General features: G+C 33.4%; 1 protein-coding gene across 1 annotated transcript in view; it reads left to right on the forward strand.

Moving 5' to 3' along the window:
• Positions 1–27,720, forward strand: part of LOC136037547 (N-alpha-acetyltransferase 25, NatB auxiliary subunit-like) — a 92,650-nt gene that overhangs the window by 59,952 nt on the left and 4,978 nt on the right. The window contains exons 10-12 of the mRNA XM_065720271.1: positions 10,945–11,276; positions 19,356–19,958; positions 24,612–24,710. Of these exons, the coding sequence (XP_065576343.1) occupies positions 10,945–11,276; positions 19,356–19,958; positions 24,612–24,710 (1,034 nt within the window). The remainder of the gene's footprint in view (positions 1–10,944; positions 11,277–19,355; positions 19,959–24,611; positions 24,711–27,720) is intronic.

The raw sequence follows: 27,720 nt of genomic DNA on the forward strand, positions 1-27,720 counted from the left end.
CTGCAAAGGTTTTGAGACATTTTTATAAGCTCGTCTCAGCTGAGTTTTTACTGTACGGTTTTTCTTTGAAGCTAAAAAGCACCCGGCTTAGAGAAGCCTAGCTTTACCCATACATTTTCATATCATGTAAAACCTGCAAAGGTTTTGAGACATTTTTATAAGCTCGCCTTAGCTGAGTTTTTACTGTACGGTTTTTCTTTGAAGCTAAAAAGCACCCGGCTTAGAGAAGCCTAGCTTGATCAATACATTTTCATATCATATAAAACCTGCAAAGGTTTTGAGACATTTTTATAAGCTCGCCTTAGCTGAGTTTTTACTGTACGGTTTTTCTTTGAAGCTAAAAAGCACCCGGCTTAGAGAAGCCTAGCTTTACCCATACATTTTCATATCATGTAAAACCTGCAAAGGTTTTGAGACATTTTTATAAGCTCGCCTTAGCTGAGTTTTTACTGTACGGTTTTTCTTTGAATCTAAAAAGCACCCGGCTTAGAGAAGCCTAGCTTGATCAATACATTTTCATATCATATAAAACCTGCAAAGGTTTTGAGACATTTTTATAAGCTCGCCTTAGCTGAGTTTTTACTGTACGGTTTTTCTTTGAATCTAAAAAGCACCCGGCTTAGAGAAGCCTAGCTTGATCAATACATTTTCATATCATATAAAACCTGCAAAGGTTTTGAGACATTTTTATAAGCTCGCCTTAGCTGAGTTTTTACTGTACGGTTTTTCTTTGAAGCTAAAAAGCACCCGGCTTAGAGAAGCCTAGCTTGATCAATACATTTTCATATCATATAAAACCTGCAAAGGTTTTGAGACATTTTTATAAGCTCGTCTCAGCTGAGTTTTTACTGTACGGTTTTTCTTTGAAGCTAAAAAGCACCCGGCTTAGAGAAGCCTAGCTTTACCCATACATTTTCATATCATGTAAAACCTGCAAAGGTTTTGAGACATTTTTATAAGCTCGCCTTAGCTGAGTTTTTACTGTACGGTTTTTCTTTGAATCTAAAAAGCACCCGGCTTAGAGAAGCCTAGCTTGATCAATACATTTTCATATCATATAAAACCTGCAAAGGTTTTGAGACATTTTTATAAGCTCGCCTTAGCTGAGTTTTTACTGTACGGTTTTTCTTTGAAGCTAAAAAGCACCCGGCTTAGAGAAGCCTAGCTTTACCCAATACATTTTCATATCATGTAAAACCTGCAAAGGTTTTGAGACATTTTTATAAGCTCGCCTTAGCTGAGTTTTTACTGTACGGTTTTTCTTTGAATCTAAAAAGCACCCGGCTTAGAGAAGCCTAGCTTGATCAATACATTTTCATATCATATAAAACCTGCAAAGGTTTTGAGACATTTTTATAAGCTCGTCTCAGCTGAGTTTTTACTGTACGGTTTTTCTTTGAAGCTAAAAAGCACCCGGCTTAGAGAAGCCTAGCTTGATCAATACATTTTCATATCATATAAAACCTGCAAAGGTTTTGAGACATTTTTATAAGCTCGCCTTAGCTGAGTTTTTACTGTACGGTTTTTCTTTGAATCTAAAAAGCACCCGGCTTAGAGAAGCCTAGCTTGATCAATACATTTTCATATCATATAAAACCTGCAAAGGTTTTGAGACATTTTTATAAGCTCGTCTCAGCTGAGTTTTTACTGTACGGTTTTTCTTTGAAGCTAAAAAGCACCCGGCTTAGAGAAGCCTAGCTTTACCCATACATTTTCATATCATGTAAAACCTGCAAAGGTTTTGAGACATTTTTATAAGCTCGCCTTAGCTGAGTTTTTACTGTACGGTTTTTCTTTGAATCTAAAAAGCACCCGGCTTAGAGAAGCCTAGCTTGATCAATACATTTTCATATCATATAAAACCTGCAAAGGTTTTGAGACATTTTTATAAGCTCGCCTTAGCTGAGTTTTTACTGTACGGTTTTTCTTTGAATCTAAAAAGCACCCGGCTTAGAGAAGCCTAGCTTGATCAATACATTTTCATATCATATAAAACCTGCAAAGGTTTTGAGACATTTTTATAAGCTCGTCTTAGCTGAGTTTTTACTGTACGGTTTTTCTTTGAAGCTAAAAAGCACCCGGCTTAGAGAAGCCTAGCTTGATCAATACATTTTCATATCATATAAAACCTGCAAAGGTTTTGAGACATTTTTATAAGCTCGTCTCAGCTGAGTTTTTACTGTACGGTTTTTCTTTGAAGCTAAAAAGCACCCGGCTTAGAGAAGCCTAGCTTTACCCATACATTTTCATATCATGTAAAACCTGCAAAGGTTTTGAGACATTTTTATAAGCTCGCCTTAGCTGAGTTTTTACTGTACGGTTTTTCTTTGAAGCTAAAAAGCACCCGGCTTAGAGAAGCCTAGCTTGATCAATACATTTTCATATCATATAAAACCTGCAAAGGTTTTGAGACATTTTTATAAGCTCGCCTTAGCTGAGTTTTTACTGTACGGTTTTTCTTTGAATCTAAAAAGCACCCGGCTTAGAGAAGCCTAGCTTGATCAATACATTTTCATATCATATAAAACCTGCAAAGGTTTTGAGACATTTTTATAAGCTCGTCTTAGCTGAGTTTTTACTGTACGGTTTTTCTTTGAAGCTAAAAAGCACCCGGCTTAGAGAAGCCTAGCTTGATCAATACATTTTCATATCATATAAAACCTGCAAAGGTTTTGAGACATTTTTATAAGCTCGTCTCAGCTGAGTTTTTACTGTACGGTTTTTCTTTGAAGCTAAAAAGCACCCGGCTTAGAGAAGCCTAGCTTTACCCATACATTTTCATATCATGTAAAACCTGCAAAGGTTTTGAGACATTTTTATAAGCTCGCCTTAGCTGAGTTTTTACTGTACGGTTTTTCTTTGAAGCTAAAAAGCACCCGGCTTAGAGAAGCCTAGCTTGATCAATACATTTTCATATCATATAAAACCTGCAAAGGTTTTGAGACATTTTTATAAGCTCGTCTCAGCTGAGTTTTTACTGTACGGTTTTTCTTTGAAGCTAAAAAGCACCCGGCTTAGAGAAGCCTAGCTTTACCCATACATTTTCATATCATGTAAAACCTGCAAAGGTTTTGAGACATTTTTATAAGCTCGCCTTAGCTGAGTTTTTACTGTACGGTTTTTCTTTGAATCTAAAAAGCACCCGGCTTAGAGAAGCCTAGCTTGATCAATACATTTTCATATCATATAAAACCTGCAAAGGTTTTGAGACATTTTTATAAGCTCGCCTTAGCTGAGTTTTTACTGTACGGTTTTTCTTTGAATCTAAAAAGCACCCGGCTTAGAGAAGCCTAGCTTGATCAATACATTTTCATATCATATAAAACCTGCAAAGGTTTTGAGACATTTTTATAAGCTCGTCTTAGCTGAGTTTTTACTGTACGGTTTTTCTTTGAAGCTAAAAAGCACCCGGCTTAGAGAAGCCTAGCTTGATCAATACATTTTCATATCATATAAAACCTGCAAAGGTTTTGAGACATTTTTATAAGCTCGTCTCAGCTGAGTTTTTACTGTACGGTTTTTCTTTGAAGCTAAAAAGCACCCGGCTTAGAGAAGCCTAGCTTTACCCATACATTTTCATATCATGTAAAACCTGCAAAGGTTTTGAGACATTTTTATAAGCTCGCCTTAGCTGAGTTTTTACTGTACGGTTTTTCTTTGAAGCTAAAAAGCACCCGGCTTAGAGAAGCCTAGCTTGATCAATACATTTTCATATCATATAAAACCTGCAAAGGTTTTGAGACATTTTTATAAGCTCGCCTTAGCTGAGTTTTTACTGTACGGTTTTTCTTTGAATCTAAAAAGCACCCGGCTTAGAGAAGCCTAGCTTGATCAATACATTTTCATATCATATAAAACCTGCAAAGGTTTTGAGACATTTTTATAAGCTCGTCTCAGCTGAGTTTTTACTGTACGGTTTTTCTTTGAAGCTAAAAAGCACCCGGCTTAGAGAAGCCTAGCTTGATCAATACATTTTCATATCATATAAAACCTGCAAAGGTTTTGAGACATTTTTATAAGCTCGCCTTAGCTGAGTTTTTACTGTACGGTTTTTCTTTGAAGCTAAAAAGCACCCGGCTTAGAGAAGCCTAGCTTGATCAATACATTTTCATATCATATAAAACCTGCAAAGGTTTTGAGACATTTTTATAAGCTCGCCTTAGCTGAGTTTTTACTGTACGGTTTTTCTTTGAAGCTAAAAAGCACCCGGCTTAGAGAAGCCTAGCTTGATCAATACATTTTCATATCATATAAAACCTGCAAAGGTTTTGAGACATTTTTATAAGCTCGTTCTCAGCTGAGTTTTTACTGTACGGTTTTTCTTTGAAGCTAAAAAGCACCCGGCTTAGAGAAGCCTAGCTTGATCAATACATTTTCATATCATATAAAACCTGCAAAGGTTTTGAGACATTTTTATAAGCTCGTCTCAGCTGAGTTTTTACTGTACGGTTTTTCTTTGAGCTAAAAAGCACCCGGCTTAGAGAAGCCTAGCTTGATCAATACATTTTCATATCATATAAAACCTGCAAAGGTTTTGAGACATTTTTATAAGCTCGCCTTAGCTGAGTTTTTACTGTACGGTTTTTCTTTGAAGCTAAAAAGCACCCGGCTTAGAGAAGCCTAGCTTGATCAATACATTTTCATATCATATAAAACCTGCAAAGGTTTTGAGACATTTTTATAAGCTCGCCTTAGCTGAGTTTTTACTGTACGGTTTTTCTTTGAATCTAAAAAGCACCCGGCTTAGAGAAGCCTAGCTTGATCAATACATTTTCATATCATATAAAACCTGCAAAGGTTTTGAGACATTTTTATAAGCTCGCCTTAGCTGAGTTTTTACTGTACGGTTTTTCTTTGAATCTAAAAAGCACCCGGCTTAGAGAAGCCTAGCTTGATCAATACATTTTCATATCATATAAAACCTGCAAAGGTTTTGAGACATTTTTATAAGCTCGTCTCAGCTGAGTTTTTACTGTACGGTTTTTCTTTGAAGCTAAAAAGCACCCGGCTTAGAGAAGCCTAGCTTGATCAATACATTTTCATATCATATAAAACCTGCAAAGGTTTTGAGACATTTTTATAAGCTCGTCTCAGCTGAGTTTTTACTGTACGGTTTTTCTTTGAAGCTAAAAAGCACCCGGCTTAGAGAAGCCTAGCTTTACCCAATACATTTTCATATCATGTAAAACCTGCAAAGGTTTTGAGACATTTTTATAAGCTCGCCTTAGCTGAGTTTTTACTGTACGGTTTTTCTTTGAATCTAAAAAGCACCCGGCTTAGAGAAGCCTAGCTTGATCAATACATTTTCATATCATATAAAACCTGCAAAGGTTTTGAGACATTTTTATAAGCTCGTCTCAGCTGAGTTTTTACTGTACGGTTTTTCTTTGAAGCTAAAAAGCACCCGGCTTAGAGAAGCCTAGCTTTACCCATACATTTTCATATCATATAAAACCTGCAAAGGTTTTGAGACATTTTTATAAGCTCGTCTCAGCTGAGTTTTTACTGTACGGTTTTTCTTTGAAGCTAAAAAGCACCCGGCTTAGAGAAGCCTAGCTTGATCAATACATTTTCATATCATATAAAACCTGCAAAGGTTTTGAGACATTTTTATAAGCTCGCCTTAGCTGAGTTTTTACTGTACGGTTTTTCTTTGAATCTAAAAAGCACCCGGCTTAGAGAAGCCTAGCTTGATCAATACATTTTCATATCATATAAAACCTGCAAAGGTTTTGAGACATTTTTATAAGCTCGTCTCAGCTGAGTTTTTACTGTACGGTTTTTCTTTGAAGCTAAAAAGCACCCGGCTTAGAGAAGCCTAGCTTGATCAATACATTTTCATATCATATAAAACCTGCAAAGGTTTTGAGACATTTTTATAAGCTCGTCTCAGCTGAGTTTTTACTGTACGGTTTTTCTTTGAAGCTAAAAAGCACCCGGCTTAGAGAAGCCTAGCTTTACCCATACATTTTCATATCATGTAAAACCTGCAAAGGTTTTGAGACATTTTTATAAGCTCGCCTTAGCTGAGTTTTTACTGTACGGTTTTTCTTTGAATCTAAAAAGCACCCGGCTTAGAGAAGCCTAGCTTGATCAATACATTTTCATATCATATAAAACCTGCAAAGGTTTTGAGACATTTTTATAAGCTCGTCTCAGCTGAGTTTTTACTTACGGTTTTTCTTTGAAGCTAAAAAGCACCCGGCTTAGAGAAGCCTAGCTTATCAATACATTTTCATATCATAAAACCTGCAAAGGTTTTGAGACATTTTTATAAGCTCGTCTCAGCTGAGTTTTTTCTTTACGGTTTTTCTTTGAAGCTAAAAAGCACCCGGCTTAGAGAAGCCTAGCTTATCAATACATTTTCATATCATATAAAACCTGCAAAGGTTTTGAGACATTTTTATAAGCTCGTCTCAGCTGAGTTTTTTCTTTACGGTTTTTCTTTGAAGCTAAAAAGCACCCGGCTTAGAGAAGCCTAGCTTGATCAATACATTTTCATATCATATAAAACCTGCAAAGGTTTTGAGACATTTTTATAAGCTCGTCTCAGCTGAGTTTTTACTGTACGGTTTTTCTTTGAAGCTAAAAAGCACCCGGCTTAGAGAAGCCTAGCTTTACCCATACATTTTCATATCATGTAAAACCTGCAAAGGTTTTGAGACATTTTTATAAGCTCGCCTTAGCTGAGTTTTTACTGTACGGTTTTTCTTTGAAGCTAAAAAGCACCCGGCTTAGAGAAGCCTAGCTTTACCCATACATTTTCATATCATATAAAACCTGCAAAGGTTTTGAGACATTTTTATAAGCTCGCCTTAGCTGAGTTTTTACTGTACGGTTTTTCTTTGAATCTAAAAAGCACCCGGCTTAGAGAAGCCTAGCTTGATCAATACATTTTCATATCATATAAAACCTGCAAAGGTTTTGAGACATTTTTATAAGCTCGCCTTAGCTGAGTTTTTACCCGACGGTTTTTCTTTAAAGCTAAAAAGCACCCGGCTTAGAGAAGCCTAGCTTGATCAATACATTTTCATATCATATAAAACCTGCAAAGGTTTTGAGACATTTTTATAAGCTCGTCTCAGCTGAGTTTTTACTGTACGGCTTTTCTTTGAAGCTAAAAAGCACCCGGCTTAGAGAAGCCTAGCTTGATCAATACATTTTCATATCATATAAAACCTGCAAAGGTTTTGAGACATTTTTATAAGCTCGTCTCAGCTGAGTTTTTACTGTACGGTTTTTCTTTGAAGCTAAAAAGCACCCGGCTTAGAGAAGCCTAGCTTGATCAATACATTTTCATATCATATAAAACCTGCAAAGGTTTTGAGACATTTTTATAAGCTCGTCTCAGCTGAGTTTTTATTGTACGGTTTTTCTTTGAAGCTAAAAAGCACCCGGCTTAGAGAAGCCTAGCTTGATCAATACATTTTCATATCATATAAAACCTGCAAAGGTTTTGAGACATTTTTATTAGCTCGCCTTAGCTGAGTTTTTACTCGATGGTTTTTCTTTAAAGCTAAAAAGCACCAGGCTTAGAGAAGCCTAGCTTGATCAATACATTTTCATATCATATAAAACCTGCAAAGGTTTTGAGACATTTTTATAAGCTCGTCTCAGCTGAGTTTTTACTCTACGGTTTTTCGTTGAAGCTAAAAAGCACCCGGCTTAGAGAAGCCTAGCTTTACCCATACATTTTCATATCATGTAAAACCTGCAAAGGTTTTGAGACATTTTTATAAGCTCGCCTTAGCTGAGTTTTTACTCGACGGTTTTTCTTTAAAGCTAAAAAGCACCCGGCTTAGAGAAGCCTAGCTTGATCAATACATTTTCATATCATATAAAACCTGCAAAGGTTTTGAGACATTTTTATAAGCTCGCCTTAGCTGAGTTTTTACTCTACGGTTTTTCGTTGAAGCTAAAAAGCACCCGGCTTAGAGAAGCCTAGGAGAAGCCTTGCTGAACCCATGCATTTCCATATTATATAAAACTTGCAAAGGTTTTAAGTCATTTTTATAAGCTCGGTTCAGCTGAGTTTTTACTAGACGGGTTTTGTTTGAAGCTAAAAAGCACCAGGCTTAGAGAAGCCTAGCTTTACCCATACAGCGCCCCCACAAGAGCTAAAATTTAATTTTAACCTGGAAACCTCCGAGGGTAAGGCCTTCTCTTGTGTTGTATAGGTTTTTCTACACCACAGCGTTGTTGGTTGCTACGCAACGTTGTTAGTTGCGGGCAGGAAAGTACACAAAGATTGGAGAGGGCTTCAAGCCCATGCTGCCCTTGATGTCTCGAGGCGTGTGTACTTATTTGTGAAAATTGGTATTCAACCTATTTAAAAAAAAAATCTTTATTTTCGTTATGCTCTTTGTAAATATTCAAAGCCGTACCATGTGAGTTACTAATTTTCACCATTTCCCTCCCTCTTCTGGATTAGTAAACGTTGCTAAGAACATTAGAATGCCTTTATTATTGCAGTATCGTTTGCCTTGAAGTGGGCACCCCTAGACCCTTCCACTTCCCAAATTTTAGCTACAAATATTTATACACATTATAGACATGAAATTATTTATATTCTTAATTATAATAGCGCTATTCTAGATGGTGGATATGGAGCTCATGAACGTTATGACACCCATACAATGATACAGTTATTAGCATATATAAATAGAATAAATTTAAAACAGTTTCTCTAATGTACCATAATTTAATTACTACTACTAACAACGCATTGCAGCACAAAGCCGCCTGAGGCCAACACAGCTACGCATGCCCCTTCTCCATCCAACTTTATTCAATAGCTTCCTCTTTACATCCTCCCAAGAAGTTCTTCTTTCCCTTGAATCTTTACCAACTACATCCTCCTAACCCGTTCGGAGGCGACCTGATTTTCATTTTGACCTTAATGGTTAGCCAACAAGGAGGTCTTTAGCAATCTGTCATTCTTCATCCGGAAAACATGCCCTAGCCATCTCAATCTTTCTCTTATTATAATCCTATAAAACGAGATTCAACCACATTTTTCGTAGAGGTTACTTCTTGTGATACGGTCAGTCATTGGGTACTCAAAACAATCTGTAGGCAGTTTCTCTGGAAAACAACTAGCGATACTCCTCCTATGCTTCCAAACTTTTTTCGACTGTGAAAAACCACCCTGGGCCATGGCTATTAATTTTAACGTCTTCACTGCACCCACGGTCTTTACTAATAATAATACGTAGTTAAGTGGAGCTGTCAACTTGTTCGATCTTCTCGTTACTCAACGTCACCTCTTCACCTTTACTTATTCCCAGATTTAGCGACTTAGGCTTCTTAGCATTGATTTTCAAACCTATTCTTTCAACATGTACTCTCAAAACTAAATTCCAACTAAATTCTAAAACTAAATTCTCAAAAATAAAATTATTCATTTTCATTTAGGGTGCTCGAATCTTCAGTTTAATAACTATGTTATGAAATAATATAATGCTATACGATTGCAAATATAACTTAATACAATTAACATAGAATTATTTATGTCCTTAATAACTATATTAATATTCAAGGTGGTGAATATGGGAATTAACAGACTTGTGAGACCCAAACGATGATATAGTCATTAATATAACACATTTAATGCACATTATAGAATACACTACAATGTAATTACAATATGATTTAACATAAATTAATTATTATATTAATACGCTAGGTGGTGAAAATGGAGCTCATAAAACTTGGGAAAGTCATACGATGGTACAGTTGTTAATATAACATATTAAATACAATCTATCTAATGCACTAAAATGTAATTATAATATAATTATAAAATGATGTAATTTTAAAATAAGGATACAATGTTATATGATTGCAAATATGATTTAATACATTTAACATATTTTAATACAATTAACATACAATTTTTTATATCCTTAATAAATGCATATCAATATTCTAGGTGAAGCTCACCAGACTTATGAGACCCATACGATGATGTAACTACTGCTAAAACACATTTAGTATAATTTGTATAATGCACTACAATTTAATTATAATATAGCTATACATTAATATAATCGTAAAATGAAATATAACGTTATGTGATAACAGATATAACTTAATACAATTAATATAATATGATACAATTAATATACAATTATTTATATCCTTAATTATTAATATATTAATATTCTAGGTGGTGGATATAGAGCTCAGCAGACTTGTGGGACCCATACGATGATGTAATTAGTAACATAACATATTTAATGTAATTTATAAAATATGCTATAATTTAATTTTCATTTTATTATTTATTAAAAAAAATATCAGTATATTAGTTTTGACTCAAAAGCATAGTTTACGTGAGACGAAAAACAGAACAACAAAAAAAACATAAAGAAAAAAAATGGAAAAGCAAACAAACAATGTGACAGAGCAAATAAATACAAAAGAATGAATGAAAATAAAGACGGTATTATAAAAACTCAAGTGGACAAACAGTGAATAAATCATAGCTTAACAAATATAACTTAATACATGTAATATAACATAATACAATTTACATACAATCATTTGTTTCCTTAATTATTAATGTATCACTATTCTAGGTGGTGGCTATGGAGCTCAGCAGACTTAATTAATAATGTATCACTATTCTAGGTGGTGGCTATGGAGCTCAGCAGACTTAATTATTAATGTATCACTATTCTAGGTGGTGGCTATGGAGCTCAGCAGACTTAATTATTAATGTATCACTATTCTAGGTGGTGGCTATGGAGCTCAGCAGACTTAATTATTAATGTATCACTATTCTAGGTGGTGGCTATGGAGCTCAGCAGACTTAATTATTAATGTATCACTATTCTAGGTGGTGGCTATGGAGCTCAGCAGACTTAATTATTAATGTATCACTATTCTAGGTGGTGGCTATGGAGCTCAGCAGACTTAATTATTAATGTATCACTATTCTAGGTGGTGGCTATGGAGCTCAGCAGACTTATGAAACCCTGGATATAAAGTATATTCAGCTGGATTCGCTATCACACATCCTTGTACATAAGCTACTACCTCTGGGTCAGGTCAAATCAGCAGCTGCTATTTACGCTCAAACCCTTCGCTTTTTCTCTGCCAGCGTACGTGAATCTCCAGAACATTTGATATCGTGCTATAAATTTGGGAATTATGCCAAAATTCCAGAGATGGTTAATTTCCAAAGGAGGCTAGAAGAGTCACTTCAGTTTGCTATGGCGACTACTGAGAATATGCTGTTGAGTTTGGCGTTTCTGGCACATTCGCACAATCAGGTACTTATTTTACTCTAAATTTTCAACCCTCCCCACGATAACCCCATTGGGAAAATTTAGGTTTTAAAGCTATTTTTACGATTTCCTAAATTCAATTTATTGATTGGAAATGTGCCAATATTCATTGCTACTATCTTTGTTTAAGCGTGGATAACGAAAGTGATTGTTATGAATTATTCATTTTTTTTCAATTGAATTTTTTCACCAAATGTTTTGTTTGAAAACATATTCAGTCGGAAAATAATCTTATTCCATGACGATAAATCATCTGCAAACGATCTGGCATCTATATTTTTTTTCATTACGCTATATGTTTTTGCTTGATAACCTAATCAGTTGAAAAATGGTATTATTTTCCAACGATAAATCATCCACCGTCTAGTATTTTTTTTCACTAATTTTTTTGTTTGAAGACATATTCATTTGAAAATAAACTTATTTCCCGATGATAAATCTTGCTTGAAAACACTATCAATTGAAAAATGATGTTATTAAGTGATGATAAACCATCTACCAACCTTCTAATATTTTTTTCACTAAATTATTGTTTGAGAACATATTAAGTTGACAAATAATCTTATTCCTCGAAGATAATCATCTACAAACGATCTGCCATCTAATATTCTTTTTTTCGTTATATATTTTTTTGCTTTAAAACCTAATCAGTTGAAAAATGATATTATTCTCCGACAATAAACCTTCTACTCTCTAATATTTTTTTCACTAAATTCTTTTTTTAAAACACTTTTACTTGAAAAATGACGTTATTCCTAGACAATAAACCATGTTACATCTGGTTTTATTTTGTTTCTTTATTAGCTTTTTATTTGAAAACATATTCAGTAACAAATAATATTGTTCTTTGACCATGAATCATCTGGATCATGATACTCAACAATCTACTGTCTAATATCGTTTTTCCATTAAATTTATTGCTTGGAATCTTATTTAGTTTAAAAAAATTATATTAATCCTGGACAATATACTATATACCTTCATGAAACAACTATATATTCAGCTTCAAAATATATTTGAATTTAAAAATTGTATTAACCCCTCGACAATAAACCTTCTACAGTCCAAACAACAATAAATTTTGGCTGGGAATTTTCTAATGTATTATAGGGCAATTATTACCATAATTCCCGATGTGGGCGCACACTTAGCTCCAAACAACAAGATTTCTACGATTTTTTCTCACAATTTGGTCGTAATTCACCATTTTCTTGTTGTTGTTTCTTATAAACTTTGTAATATTCGAGAAAATTCTATGAATTCCCGAGTTTTCTCTAGAGATGTGTATCAATAATTAACAATAAATTTTGGCTGGGAATTTCTAAGGTATTATAGGGCAATTATTACCATAATTCCCAATGTGGGCGCACACTTAGCTCCAAACAACAAGATTTCTACGATTTTTTCTCACAATTTGGTCGTAATTCACCATTTTCTTGTTGTTGTTTCTTATAAACTTTGTAATATTCGAGAAAATTCTATGAATTCCCGAGTTTTCTATAGAGATGTGTATCAATAATTAACAATAAATTTTGGCTGGGAATTTCTAAGGTATTATAGGGCAATTATTACCATAATTCCCAATGTGGGCGCACACTTAGCTCCAAACAACAAGATTTCTACGATTTTTTCTCACAATTTGGTCGTAATTCGCCATTTTCTTGTTGTTGTTTCTTATAAACTTTGTAATATTCGAGAAAATTCTATGAATTCCCGAGTTTTCTATAGAGATGTGTATCAATAATTAACAATAAATTTTGGCTGGGAATTTCTAAGGTATTAAAGGGCAATTATTGCCATAATTCCCGATGTGGGCGCACACTTAGCTCCAAATAACAAGGTTTCTATGATTTTTTTCTCAAAATGTGGTCCTAATTCACCATTTTCTTGTTGTTGTTTCTTATAAACTTTGAAATATTCGAGAAAATTCTAGGAATTCCTGAGTATTCTATACAGATGCATATCAATAAATAACAATAAATTTTGGCTGGGAAAGTTCTAAGGTATTGTAGTGCGACCATTACCAGAATTCCTGATCCCTGATGTAATTTCTGATCTACGATTTTTTCTCGCAATTGGGTCGTAATTAACCTTTTGTTGTTTCTTATAAACTTTGCAATATACAAAGAAAACGTTACAAAATGCATGTAAAATTGTTTATATGCAATTTTTTGCGTTTTTGGATTCGGAGAAAAATTTCGAGGGGTCCGTCCAACCCCCTAACCCTTCCCCCCTTCTCCTGGATACGGCTTTGGATATCCATAAGAAATAGATGTGTAAAGATAAAAGAAAAAGCTTCTTTATGAGGTCAAATTTCGTCACAAGCTATATTTCCCAGTATTTTCTCCAAATTTCTAACTAAATTTTACAATTACCACTTTAAAGGGCTGACACAAGGACCCTTGTAGTCACGGTGTGTCGTTAATCCATTGATTTATATCCCCTTTTTGCTTAAAAAGACAAAACTTAGGCCAAAAAAAAATTATGCGAAAATAAACGAATTCCGTAAAAATAGAGAAAAAACTTCAGTATCATATTATATTTTATCAGATGTTATTTTTCCAGCTTTTTTGCGAATTTCCAAGTACATTTTCTAATAATTGATTCAAATCTCTACTGATTTCCATAAAATATTTTTATTACTTTCCTTTTTTGCTAGAACAAAGTCGAATTTTTTCAAGGTCATCTAAAGATAGGTTGACTTACAACCTACTAAAATTGCAGAAAGATATACTATTGTAAAATATCTCCACTGTGAGTTTTGAAAAAACCTTGGAATTTCTGCATAAGAAAACCATTTCAATCTAATTTTAGTTGTCTAATTTTTTGTTTCATTCATCTATTTTTATTTATTCTTGGCTAATTTTAGCTATTTTATTTTGTTTTAGCTATTAAAAATTTGAATTCAAGAGGTACATTTTTCAGTCTGTGTGGAAAAAAAAAGAAGAAAAACATGTTACTAGTTCATATAAAGCTTAAACCATATTAACTGATTTATTTGTGAATGTAGCATTCTTGTATATAAACAAGAAGAAAAATATATAATCCTTAATTTGTCCAAAGTAGGGAGTGTCAGTGCTGCCAATTGCTTTTAAAATCCCCCCCAAAAAAAACTGCCGACTACTGATGATGGAAAAGACCAATAAGATAGTCGTGGTTAAAATGAAGTAGTTACCCATCAGTGGCAGGTGTATTACCTTATATCAGTATGGACAAAAAACTGGTCGTCTAAAAAGTTAAAACCCCATTCACACGTCTATTTAGCCGGACTTCAGTTTTTTAGCCATCGTCCCCTAGGACCAATCGAGGCTTCTTATAAGAGAGAAAGCAAATTACCCCAGCATTTAATATAGCTAACTGCAACTTATTTTCATCACCGGCCTCCAATGAAAAGCAGTAAATCTGAAGTAAAATGGTTTTTGAATGGATTTCAATGACGAAATCAATTAAGCTGTATTGAGCGTAGTTTATGGTTGCTAGATAATGCTTATGCATAGACATATATGTCGAGCTAAGCATAGATGTGAAATGAACTTAAAAGAAACTAGTTCCAGGATTAAACTTTAAAATATAAAGAGATTACTTGATGACATTATCCGACTATGATCGATTGCAATAAGTTGTATTGAACCGAGGGCATGGTTTCTAGATAGTGTTTATGCATAGACACATATGTCTAGCTGATTACAGGGATGAATTGGACTTAAAAGAAACTATTCCCAAGATTAAACTTTAAAATATGAAGAGATTATCAGATGACATTATCCAATTATAATCGATTATAATAAGTCGTACTGAATGCAGGGTATGGTTGCTAGATAATGCTTGTGCATAGACATTTATGTCTAGCTGATTACAGATGGGAATAGAACTGAAAAGAAACTATTCCCAGGATGAAACTTTAAAAATATAAAGAGATTATCAGATGACACTATCCAGTTATGATCGATTGTAATAAGTTGTATTGAACGCAGGGTATGGTTGCTAGATATTGCTTATGCATAGACGTATATGTCTAGCTGATCACAGGTGTGAATTGGACTTAGAGACTATTCCCAGGATTAAACTTTAAAATATAAAGAGATTAGCAGATGACATCATCCAGTTATAATCGATTGTAATAAGTTGTACTGAACGCAGAGTATGGTTGCTAGATATTGCTTATGCATAGACGTATATGTCTAGCTGATCCCAGGTGTGAATTGGACTTAGAGACTATTCCCAGGATTAAACTATAAAATATAATGAGATTACCAGATGACATCATCCAATTATAATCGATTGTAATAAGTTGTATTGAACGCAGGGTATGATTGCTAGATATTGCTTACGCATAGACGTATATGTCTAGCTGATTACAGATGGGAATAGAACTTAAAAGAAACTATTCCTAGGATTTAACTTAAAATATAAAGAGATTACCAGATGATATTATCCAGTTATGATCGATTGTAATCAGTTGTATTGAACGCAGGGTATGGCTGCTAGATAATGCTTACGCATAGACATATATGTCTAGCTGATTACAGATGGAAATAGAACTTAAAAGAAACTATTCCTAGGATTAAACTTAAAATATAAAGAGAATATCAGATAACATTATCCAGTTATGAACGATTGTAATAAGTTGTATTGAACGCAGGGTAAGGCTGCTAGATAATGCTTATGCATAGACATATATGTCTAGCTGATTACAGATGGGAATAGAACTTAAAAGAAACTGTTCCCAGGATGAAACTTTAAAATATAAAGAGATTACAAGATGACATCATCCAATTATTATCGATTGTAATCAGTTGTATTGAACGCAGGGTATGGTTGCTAGATATTGCTTATACATAGACCTATATGTCTAGCTGTTCACAGGTGTGAATTGGACTTAGAGACTATTCCCAGGATTAAACTTTAAAATATAAAGAGATTACCAGATGACATCATCCAATTATAATCGATTGTAATAAGTTTTATTGAACGCAGGGTATGGTTGCTATTTATTGCTTATGCATAGACGTATATGTCTAGCTGATCACAGGTGTGAATTGAACTTAGAGACTGTTCCCAGGATTAAAATTTAAAATATAAAGAGATTATCAGATGACGTTATCCAATTATTATCGATTGCAATAAGTTGTAGTGAACGCAGGGGATGGTTGCTAGATATTGCTTATGCATAGACGTATATGTCTAGCTTATCACAGGTGTGAATTGGACTTAGAGACTATTCCCAGGATTAAACTTTAAAATATAAAGAGATTACCAGATGACATCATCCAATTATAATCGATTGTAATAAGTTGTATTGAACGCAGGGTATGGTTGCTAGATATTGCTTATGCATAGACGTATATGTCTAGCTGATTACAGATGGGAATAGAACTTAAAAGAAACTATTCCTAGGATTAAAATTAAAATATAAAGAGATTACCTGATAATATTACCCAATTATGATCGATTGTAATAAGTTGTATTGAACGCAAGGTATGGCTGCTAGATATTGTTTATGCATAGACATATATGTCTTGCTGATCACAGGTGTGAATGGAACTTAAAAGAAACTATTCCCATAATTAAACTTTAAAATTTAAAGAGATTACCAGATGACATCATCCAATTATAATCGATTGTAATAAGTTGTATTGAACGCAGGGTATGGTTGCTAGATAATGCTTATGCATAGACATATATGTCTAGCTGTTTACAGGTGTGAATTGGACATATAAGAAACTATACCCATGATTAAACTTCAAAATATAAAAATATTACCAGATTACATTATCCAGTTATGATCAATTGTAATACGTCCTATTGAACGCAGGGTATAGTTGTTAGATAATAATTATGCATAGACATATATGTCTAGCTGTTTACACGTGTGAATTGGACTTAAAAGAAACTATTCCCAAGATTAAACTTTAAAATATGAAGAGATTATCAGATGACATTATCCAATTATAATCGATTATAATAAGTCGTACTGAATGCAGGGTATGGTTGCTAGATAATGCTTGTGCATAGACATTTATGTCTAGCTGATTACAGATGGGAATAGAACTGAAAAGAAACTATTCCCAGGATGAAACTTTAAAAATATAAAGAGATTATCAGATGACACTATCCAGTTATGATCGATTGTAATAAGTTGTATTGAACGCAGGGTATGGTTGCTAGATATTGCTTATGCATAGACGTATATGTCTAGCTGATCACAGGTGTGAATTGGACTTAGAGACTATTCCCAGGATTAAACTTTAAAATATAAAGAGATTAGCAGATGACATCATCCAGTTATAATCGATTGTAATAAGTTGTACTGAACGCAGAGTATGGTTGCTAGATATTGCTTATGCATAGACGTATATGTCTAGCTGATCCCAGGTGTGAATTGGACTTAGAGACTATTCCTAGGATTAAAATATAAAATATAAAGAGATTACCAGATAATATTACCCAATTATAATCGATTGTAATAAGTTGTATTGAACGCAGGGTATGGTTGCTAGATAATGCTTATGCATAGACATATATGTCTAGCTGTTTACAGGTGTGAATTGGACATATAAGAAACTATACCCATGATGAAACTTCAAAATATAAAAATATTACCAGATTACATTATCCAGTTATGATCAATTGTAATACGCCTTATGGAACGCAGGGTATAGTTGTTAGATAATAATTATGCATAGACATATATGTCTAGCTGTTTACACGTGTGAATTGGACTTAAGGGAAACTACTTCCAAGATTAAACTTATTAATGTTTACGTTATATGTAATGTAATGATTGCTAGATGATATTATCCACATCCTCTGCTTTTAAGAACTGTTTTGTTTAAGGATGCTTTTCAGTCTTTGCTGCTCCTGCTCCCTTAACCTAAGCTTTTTCTCTGCTTAGATATTTTCAACGGGTATGGGCGCTATCTTGATGTATTTTGATATATAGGGCACTGAATCTCCGTCAAAATGCTGAGAGAGTATATTAAAACATAATTTATATTATTAAAACATAATTTTAAAACATATTCATTATATTAAATTATATAGAACATGTTAAGAGTTATATTAAAACATAATATTATTAAAGTAAAACAGTTCAAAATAGGGATTAAACCTTTTAATTGACAGTGAATATATATAAAGATTATTTAACTGGATTACTTTCGTCATGGAAAGGCAGTGTGGTCTTCGAAGTTATCTAATATTATTAAATTATTAAAACAGTTATATTATTATAAAGTAAGTTTTAAAACATAAGAGTTATCTTATTAAAACATATTGAAATTATATAGAACATATTAAGAGTTATATTAAAACATAAAAAATATAGATATTAATGGATCAAAAAATATTATAAGGTCTGCACCCCCATTCTCGTAGAAAATTCATTTGACTTTTTCCTGAAAATCGTTGCTCTTCTCGTATTTAAAAAAGACAGTCTAAAAAATTTTAGTCTTTAGAAGTCTTAACTCAAGAAAAATATTAATACATAATAAAAAGGTTTTTAAATGGTCAAACAAAACTTTCTTTATCGTAAATGCCGATCTTTATCCTAAAATCTTGAATTAGCATATCTGCAAACTGCGAAGGATTACAAATAGAAAATGTGCCACTAATCCATATTGAGTTGGAAGTGTTTTGTATAAAGTTTGAAGTGTTTTAAAAGTTTTTATAGAATTTTTGTGAATATATCATCAAAAAGAAAAGACTCATAATATTTATAAGTTCAATTGGTCCATTGTGTATATAGTCAAAATATTCGGTGATCAGAATAGACGAAGTCGGGACCAAAACACCCCACAAAACCTTCTATCAAATTTCCTCAATCTATTGGAAATACTCACTGATAGATCAATTCTAGCTTTGGGGGGAGGGGGTATTAGATCAATTTTCCTTTTGAAAAGGGATAAAATATGGTATAATACATTTTCAGAATGCTATTTTTCATTTTTCTTGGGACAGAGGGTGGGGCCTTTCGACCAGTATCACAGGGGAGGGGAGCCTCTCCCCAACCTCACTATGTACACTTGGTTATTTTCTTCTGTGTAAAGTTTTCTATGCTTGCAGGTACTTGACACGGCTCGAGAAATTGGAGCAGATCCTGATCTTGATAGGTATGACAACTCCGACTTAATAGACAACCGTGACGTCGTCGCTTTCATATCATATGACAATATATCAGACGACGAGATTAAAAAGAATAAGACTGATACCTATCACATGGAACGTGCCTATTTATTGCTTCGCAACACACTGCTCCATACACTTCTTATTGCCTTAACCCAATCAGCTGATTGGTCCTTGTCTCAGCAACTGAGCAACGGTGTTGCCAACGGTGTAACTCATTCAAAATGTGAAAAACTAGCGAAATTAAGGCTCGAATTGGAAAGTAAACTTGAAGAGATAAAAATAAAAGAAGAAAATAGAAATACAATATTACCGATGCCTTTCACTCCAAAGATTAGTGCTCTGTTGGCAAGTAAAGAGATTGAGATTGTTTCTGCCTTTGCCAAATGTATTGAAAGTTTGGTTGACTTTGATAGCAACAGTCAATTGTTTGTGGCGAATGTGGCAAGCATATGTGAGCTAATTGATGGGATGAAGAGATTTCAGTTTGAAGAATCTGTGATACAATATTGCCTAAAACAGAAAATTTACTTTCAAGTTGAGGTATAACGGTATTCCTATTTATACTAAAAAAACAAAGCCAAAAAAGAACCATTAAAGAAAGAAAGAAAATTATGGTTCGGTTAGTCCATTTCAAGGGTTGTAAACACGTGGTTCTATTATGGCTTTCTGTTTACTACATTTACTGTATTGATGCAATCCTTTTTTAGACAATGTCTTGAATTAAGATTTTTGTAAATGATAGTTAAAGAATTTTTATTCAATTGCCCATAATCATGTAATTGAGACATTGAGACAATATCCTTAATTTAGATTGAAACAAATAATTATTGAAGACTTCTTATTAGATTTTTTATACTGATATCAAAAATCTATATTTTTCTTGATTCGAGCAATATTTTGGCTTTTTTACATGTTATAATATTTGAATTTTTAAAATTTGTTGTATTTGTAAAGTGTAAACGACACTCTTGTCTTTAGAGAGGAATTAATCTAAAATAAACAAAATATTGGCCAAAACTAGTGGCAATTGTAGTAGTTCATGGTAGTAATAGTCGTTGTAAGAATAGTTTTGATAGCAGGAGCCTTGCTTTGGGCCATAACTAGTATCATATTAATAATAGTCATTCTAAGAGTAGTTTTGATAGCAGTACCCTTGCTTGGGGTAGTCATGGTAGATGTTGTCGTCGCTGGTGTACTCATGGTAGGAATTGGCAGGGTACTCTGTTAGGAATGGTCGTAGCAGTTGTAGCTGCGGTATGGTTAGTAGTGGTAGGAGTACTTGTGGAAGGACCAGTGATGGTAGGACTGCATATGTGGTAAATGTAGCAGTGATACTAGCAGCAATTGGTGTAACAAAATGGGCAGTAGCTGTAGCATTGGGGCTGCATATTTTCTTCAAAGTTAAAAATGAATAAGGTAAGGTAACCAATTTTTAGTATGGTTAATTATCTTGGGTGAGCTCTAACAAAATTGCCAAGAAGTCATCCCAACGGAGGTCCTTCCAAATTCGGAGTTTCATATCAGCCAGACATCATCAAATCCTAAATTGCTTTATGCAGGTGTTGGAGAATGACCCCTTGAGTTATACATGCCAGTGTTCAGAGTTTGGTTGATGACTCTGGGATATCCCAGAGTAGACGCCACTCTTTCTACCACACCTAGCTTGAATGACTTCAGGGTTTGAGATTGGATGATTTAATTGCTTAAGGAGTTCCAAACTGTAGCAATATTTGGGTAGGAATGGCAGTGTTCCCTGCGGATAGTAGTTTGTTGGCAAATTGTCTGGGAATTTCTCCAGATACTCTGGTTGGGGTTGATGGGGAGAATGCTTAATGTGGAATTTGCGTGTAGATCCTTGAATGCTGTGATGACATCACTTCTTTTTCTGCTGTAGGTAAGAGTCGTGATTTTTAATACTGCAAGCCTTTCATGGTAAGGGAGGGTTCTTAGGTTGTATAGCATTTTCATGGCACGTCGATGAACACTTTCACGGAGTTGTTTATCTCCCTTGAATCGAGGGGAGGCCAGTGTCCTACGAAATTCAAGTGTTGGGTGTAACATAGAGGTGTACGAGTTTTTATTACATGTGGGTTTTCTGCCGATAAATGTTCTTTTGATACTCTTTTGAACTATTGACAAATACTTATAATTAGTGGCTTTAAAAACTGTTGGAATGCCAAATTTTATGGATGCCGACCATTTTGTTAAAGGTGTATTTATCGTTTTTTGCTTATGGATATCCCTATGCAAGACTATGATTCTTCAGAATTACTTTGATACAATCTGTAGTGAAATTAGAAGTCGTTTTTGAAGTATATGTTACCATGAATGTCCGAAATTGGTGAATGTCCAAAATACCTTTTTTTTTTCCTTCGACTTAGTCAGCCTTGCGAGTCAACTTTTCCAGTTTAATGCAAGGTTTGATGATGACAGTTTCGGTTTGTTACCTAAGGTTTTTAACCCATTTCTGATATTTATAAATAAATTTAGCCTAGACTAACATAATCTAACCTAACTTTAGCGTTTACCATCATAGCTTGCATAAGACTGAAAAAGCTGACTCGCAAAGCTAATTGAATCCAAGCAGAGAAAAAGAATTTCGGACATTCACCGGTGAATGTCGACATTAACCAGATTTTGGACATCCACGACAACATATAGACTACAAATTGTGGAGCGAGAGCAACATTTTGGTTTTGTCGTATTTTCTTTTTTGTCGTGTGTTGCACTTGGGGTAGAGAAATGGTATTAGATGTACTTCTTAAACTTTAAAAGTTCTCTCATTGCTAAAGAAATTAGAGTTTATCCTTTGCTTCTTTCTAAATGGTGACGTTAGAAATTCGGCCTACGGTAAAAAAGTCAACTTTTAAACTAAGACAGATAGATTTTTTTTCGACGGCAGTCGATAGCTCTTGATGAGCTAATCAAAGTATATGTCCTCCGTTTTTTGGTATAAGATTCCTTCATGAGATATACAAGTTTGAAAGTTTAAAGGGGTTGACAACTTCAATAGTAAGGTGTACACTGAAAACAAAAATAGGCTGATACAAAAATGGTATCAAATATACCTCTTAAACTTTAAAAATTCTCCCATTGCTAAGAAATTAGAGTTTATCCTTTGCTCCTTTCTAAGTAATGACGTTAGAAACTTGGCCTACGGCAAAAAAGTCAACTTTTGAACTGAGACAGATAGATTTTTTTTTCGACGGCAGTCAGTAGCTCTTGATGAGCTGATAAAAATATATATCATCCATTTTTCGATAGAAAAATACCTTCACTAGATATACCAGTTTGAAAGTTTCAAGGGGTTGACAACTTTAGTAGTAAGGTACACACTGAAACCAAAAATAGGCCGATACTAATTGTGAGACATGTAGGGGAGCTTTAAGCCAAAGTCGGCTGTTAGCTCATAATCATCTTCTGCAATGAGGGGTTTCGCAACTTTTGCTAGTTGGTGTACCTATTATTTGTTTCCGGTGTATTTGATGGTAAGACCACTTTGGTTCCAGTGGTAAGACATGTAGGGGACTTGTAAGTAAGGATCGGCTGTTAGGCTACAATCATCTTTAGAGATGAGGGGTTTGCAACTTTTGCTAGTTGCAATGAGGACTTTTTCGAGTTGGTGTACCTAGTATTTATTTTAAGATCCTTACAGATTAGTGTTTAATCGAAGCGAGGAAACAAAACCAAAGTGTTGCTTTCGAAACACTTTACTCAGCGAAGCTGAAAAAAGGTTTCCGCTACGCCTTACATTGCCCATGCAACGTAGATCTACAACGTACAACGAATGGACTTCCCACCTCATTCCCGTGTAACCCAGTATTCTTATTTTGAATCTTTAGAGGGTATCAGAAGATTTTTAGTGGGAGTGTGTTTTTTATTTCTTATTCTTCTTTATTTTCTTCGTTTGTTTGCCTGAATATTCTAGTTGTCTTTCAATATAACATGTTTGTTTGTTATTCTGACTAACCAAAAAAAAAATTTGCTATGTTTCTCGTCCAGTTGCCCTAACTTTCTTAAGAACAAACCTATATAATTCTGTTCATACATTTAAGAAACTTATTAATAAGCCATTCTTTAAAAGGCACCAAATAAGTGCCAGAATAAGAAGGGTTTGAAATTCATAGAGTTTTTAGAAGAGGGTTTTAATACTACGTTCCAGAATAAGGAGGGTTTTAACATTACATTCCAGAATAAGGAAGGTTTTAAGTTCATAGAGTCTTTAGAAGAGGTTTTAATATTATATTCCAGAATAAGGAGGGTTTTTAATTACATTATAGTCTTTAGAGGGTTTGAGGAGTAGGTAGCCCAGATCTGATTTGCGGTGATTTCTGCTCATTTTACGTTTGCCTTAACTATTCATTTTAATCTCTGTTCGTTTTTGGCTGCGTTAATTCATCCAGTGTTTACTTTGTCATTTTAATTTTTGAGGTAGGTGCTAAGTCAGTTTTCATATGCATGTCGGCGCGAAAGGAGCTCCCCCCCCCCCTCAAGATTGGTCCAATAAACAACAAGAAGTCGTTGATAAAGCAAAATCTGGGATTTTTCAGGGGAAGTCGGTGTAACTTATCTGACACCAAATCCAGACCGTTTCAAGTAGTAATCCTACTAACCTCTGACGTCAATTACGTCTCGTAACACGCTAAGGACAGATAATGGGGCTTGTAAGATAGGTAATCTTGGAACGCATCAAAAGATTTTAGAGCTTGATAAGTAGGTCCAAAGCTTCCGAGAGAGCGCGTTTTTAGGATTAAATTTTCCGGAGGTGTTCTTTGGAACAATTTTAGTTGACTTCCTAGCCAAGAATGCCAATTAAAGGGGTGGGATGACTACCCCTCCCCGATTTAAAAAAAGATATCTTTGGTGTTTCCATTTTAAAAATTGGAAAAAACAAGTTTTATTTTGAAAAATGCACATTTTTATCTTTATTCACCAAATCAAAAATTTCCTCCCCCTCATAAATTTTCGTGACTTGGCATCGGTGTCCTTACCCTGGATTTGCAGCTGTATCTGTTGTTATCTTTATTGGTCCCTAAAAGTTTGCGCTAACTTGTGTAAACAACATGTTTTTTTTAATACTAGTTATAAGGTACAATATCGAGAGTATATTTTATAAGGTACAATAATACAACGTCTTGATAATCTGTGTTAGAGCTCCATAAGTATTATCAAAATTTGTTTGTTTTCTTGCAGGTGGCCTGCCTATCCACTTCACTGCTAAACCTTATTTTTACCTTATTGAAGTCTTTGAAAGCTAAGAAGTCAAAGAAGAAAAGGGATGAAGCTAGCCAAGTAAGTAGATTGATAATTACGTTTTTAATCGAATAGTTGTTTGAATTGAGTATTTTTCATTGAATTTTAGTTTAAATCGTAATTTTGATTGAATAATTAATTAGATTGAATTTGTTCAAATGATTAATTTTGGTTTAATTTAATTATTGAAGAGCAATGAAATAATTGATGATTAATAATAGGGTTTTTTAATCGAATAGTTATATTGAGTGTTTTTCATTGAATTTTAGTTTAAATTTTATTTTTGATTGAATAAATAATTAGGTTTTATTTGGTTAAATAAATAATTTCAGTTTAATTTAATTATTTAATTATAATTAAATGATGATTAATAATTAGGTTTTTTAATTGAATTGTTGTTATAATAGTTTTAATCGTGTATAATCGTTTAATCGTTTTAATGTAATAGTGATTATTGTCAGTCAAAGAGCCGATATACACATTTTTGATTTGGCCCCAATTTTCAATTAAACTCTAAATTTTTACTAGTTTCTTTCAACATAAAACAGGTCGAGTTAAATAGGAATCAGATGAATTAATTTTAGTTTAATTTACTTATTAAATAATAATACTTAAATAATTGATGGATTAATAACTAGATTTTCTTAACCGAACAGTTAATTGAATTGTGCATTTTTCATTGAATTTTAGCTTGACAGTCGAAGTCAGTGAAACGCTGAGTTTGAATACCTTATTGAATTTATGATGATGAATTTGATAGTTTAAGTTATTAAATAAACAATTCTTGCCATGGCTGCCACGGAAAGCCGTGGAAGATGCAGCTACTGAGCTTTTTATAGTTACGATTTTGTTATTATGATCAGTTTTTGTGATGATGAATTTGATAGTTTAAATTCTTAACCTGAATATCTTAATAAGATTAATATCTTAATTAATGCCACGACTGCAATGGAAAGCCACAGAAGTGGCAGATGCAGCTGCTGACGAAGTTGCTTGCATTGCATTGACTGTTGAAACACCGTCATGTAACCCCCCCCCCAAAAAAAAAAAAATCGCTTGACTCTGTAATGGCTGAATCACAGGGGCTGAATTAATTTTAACAAACAGAATTATCGCATTGGAAAAATCGGTTGTTATTGCACCCTCACCGCCATCTAACCTAGCTGTAACAACAGATGAAGAAGAAAATTGATGAGCAAATGCGTATTTTTGTTGTATTTTCTGAAGTATTGTTCATAGAATTTTAGCTTAAATTTAAATTTTGGTTGAATATATGAATAATTATTTAGATTGAATTTAATTAGGTAATTAATTTTAGTTTATTTAACTGTTGAATTATGATTAAATCATTGATTATTATAACTAAGTTTTTTGATCGTATAGTTAATTTAGTTTTATTTTATAAACTAAAAAATTTTAGTTTATATTAATATAAACTTGGATTTACGGATAAACGGAATTTTATTTTAAATTACATTTTTTATTGAATAATTAATTAAATTGAATTTGATATAATAATTAATTTTGGTTTAATTTCTTTATTGAATAATAATTAAATAACTGATGATTAACAATTAGGTTTTTAATTTGATTGAGGATTTTGACTGAAGAAAATTGAGTATTTTTCAATAAATTTCTGTTTAAATTTAACTTTTGATTGAATAACTAATTAAATTTAATTTGATTTAATTCTTTGAATAATTAGGTTTAGTTTATCTTAACTGTTGAATAATAATTAGATAATTGATGATTCATAATTAGGTTTTTTAATCGAATAGTTAATTGATTTGAGAATTTTTCATTGAATTTTAGTTTCAACTTAATTTTTAACTGAAAAACTAATTAGATTGAATTTTATTAAATAATTAATTTTATTTTAATTTAATTATTGGATAAAAATTCCATAAGTTTTGAACTTGATTAAATAATTAATTTTAGTTTAAATAATAATTACATGATTGATGATTAACAATTAGGTTTTTTGTTAGATTGAATATCTAATTGAGCCAACAAAACAGAAATAAAACACTTTTTTAAAGCACATACAATAAGAAAAGCACATACAATAAAAATACGAGCACATAGAATAAAAAAACACTTGAACAAGACAAGGACATTTATTAGATAGGAGATTTAGAAGGAAATTTAACGGATAACTTTAGGAAATTTAACGGATAACTTTATAAATAGAGACAAAGCTATTTAGATCTTTTGGTGGGTTACTGGGACGAGAAAGGCTAATTCGTGGAGCATGTGTTAGATTAGATGAATTGGAAGCCGTCAAGTTAAATAGATATGTAATTTTAATGCGTACTTTAAGCCGCGAATATAAATTTCTCAAGGTACGAATAATAGAGGGGTGAACCTCTTTTTGCCGTATGAAGGAGCATGGCTCCGTGTACCAATGAGTCAACTGCACGCCTAACATCTTAAGCTGCTAGAACAAGACCCTCTTGGTCCAGTTCAGCCTCTATTAGGACATTAGCTACAACACTAATATTCTGATATTCTGAAAAACAAACTGGTATGGCGGAACGCTACACTCCTTTAAATCGTCAACAAAAAGCAGCTCAAACAGTTTACAGAATGTAATAGAGATTGATAGGTTTAAAGAGATAGGCCTAAAGGTTGAGCACTGAAAGTTAGATTTGCCTTTCTTGGGGATAGGAGTGAAATCACCAATGATAAAGACGATGGTAATTAAAAGTATCAAAAATCATTTGCTTGATCAATCCTAGGTGTGACATGAGCAAAGGGGGTCCATGGACCCCCTGAATGAATTTTTACACTCCGCTGCTTTGTGACCGATTTGGGGATAATTAAAACACTTTTTTGGCATGAAAATGAACTTTTGAGCAGGCAGTATTTCGTAGCCTATTTTGACAGATTCACTCAGGAATATCTGCAAATTAAGCTGCTGTTCAAAATAAAATTTAAATGCCCTAGATCTACCACATTGAACTACTTTAAAGCAGTTAAGAATGCCTGTCATGAGACCAGGCTCATCTATTTCTGGTGGAACACTTATCGATTGCAATGAAAACTGGAG

The sequence above is a fragment of the Artemia franciscana genome, chromosome 2 (genome assembly GCF_032884065.1).
Source record: "Artemia franciscana chromosome 2, ASM3288406v1, whole genome shotgun sequence".
NCBI classification, from domain to species: Eukaryota; Metazoa; Arthropoda; class Branchiopoda; order Anostraca; family Artemiidae; genus Artemia; species Artemia franciscana.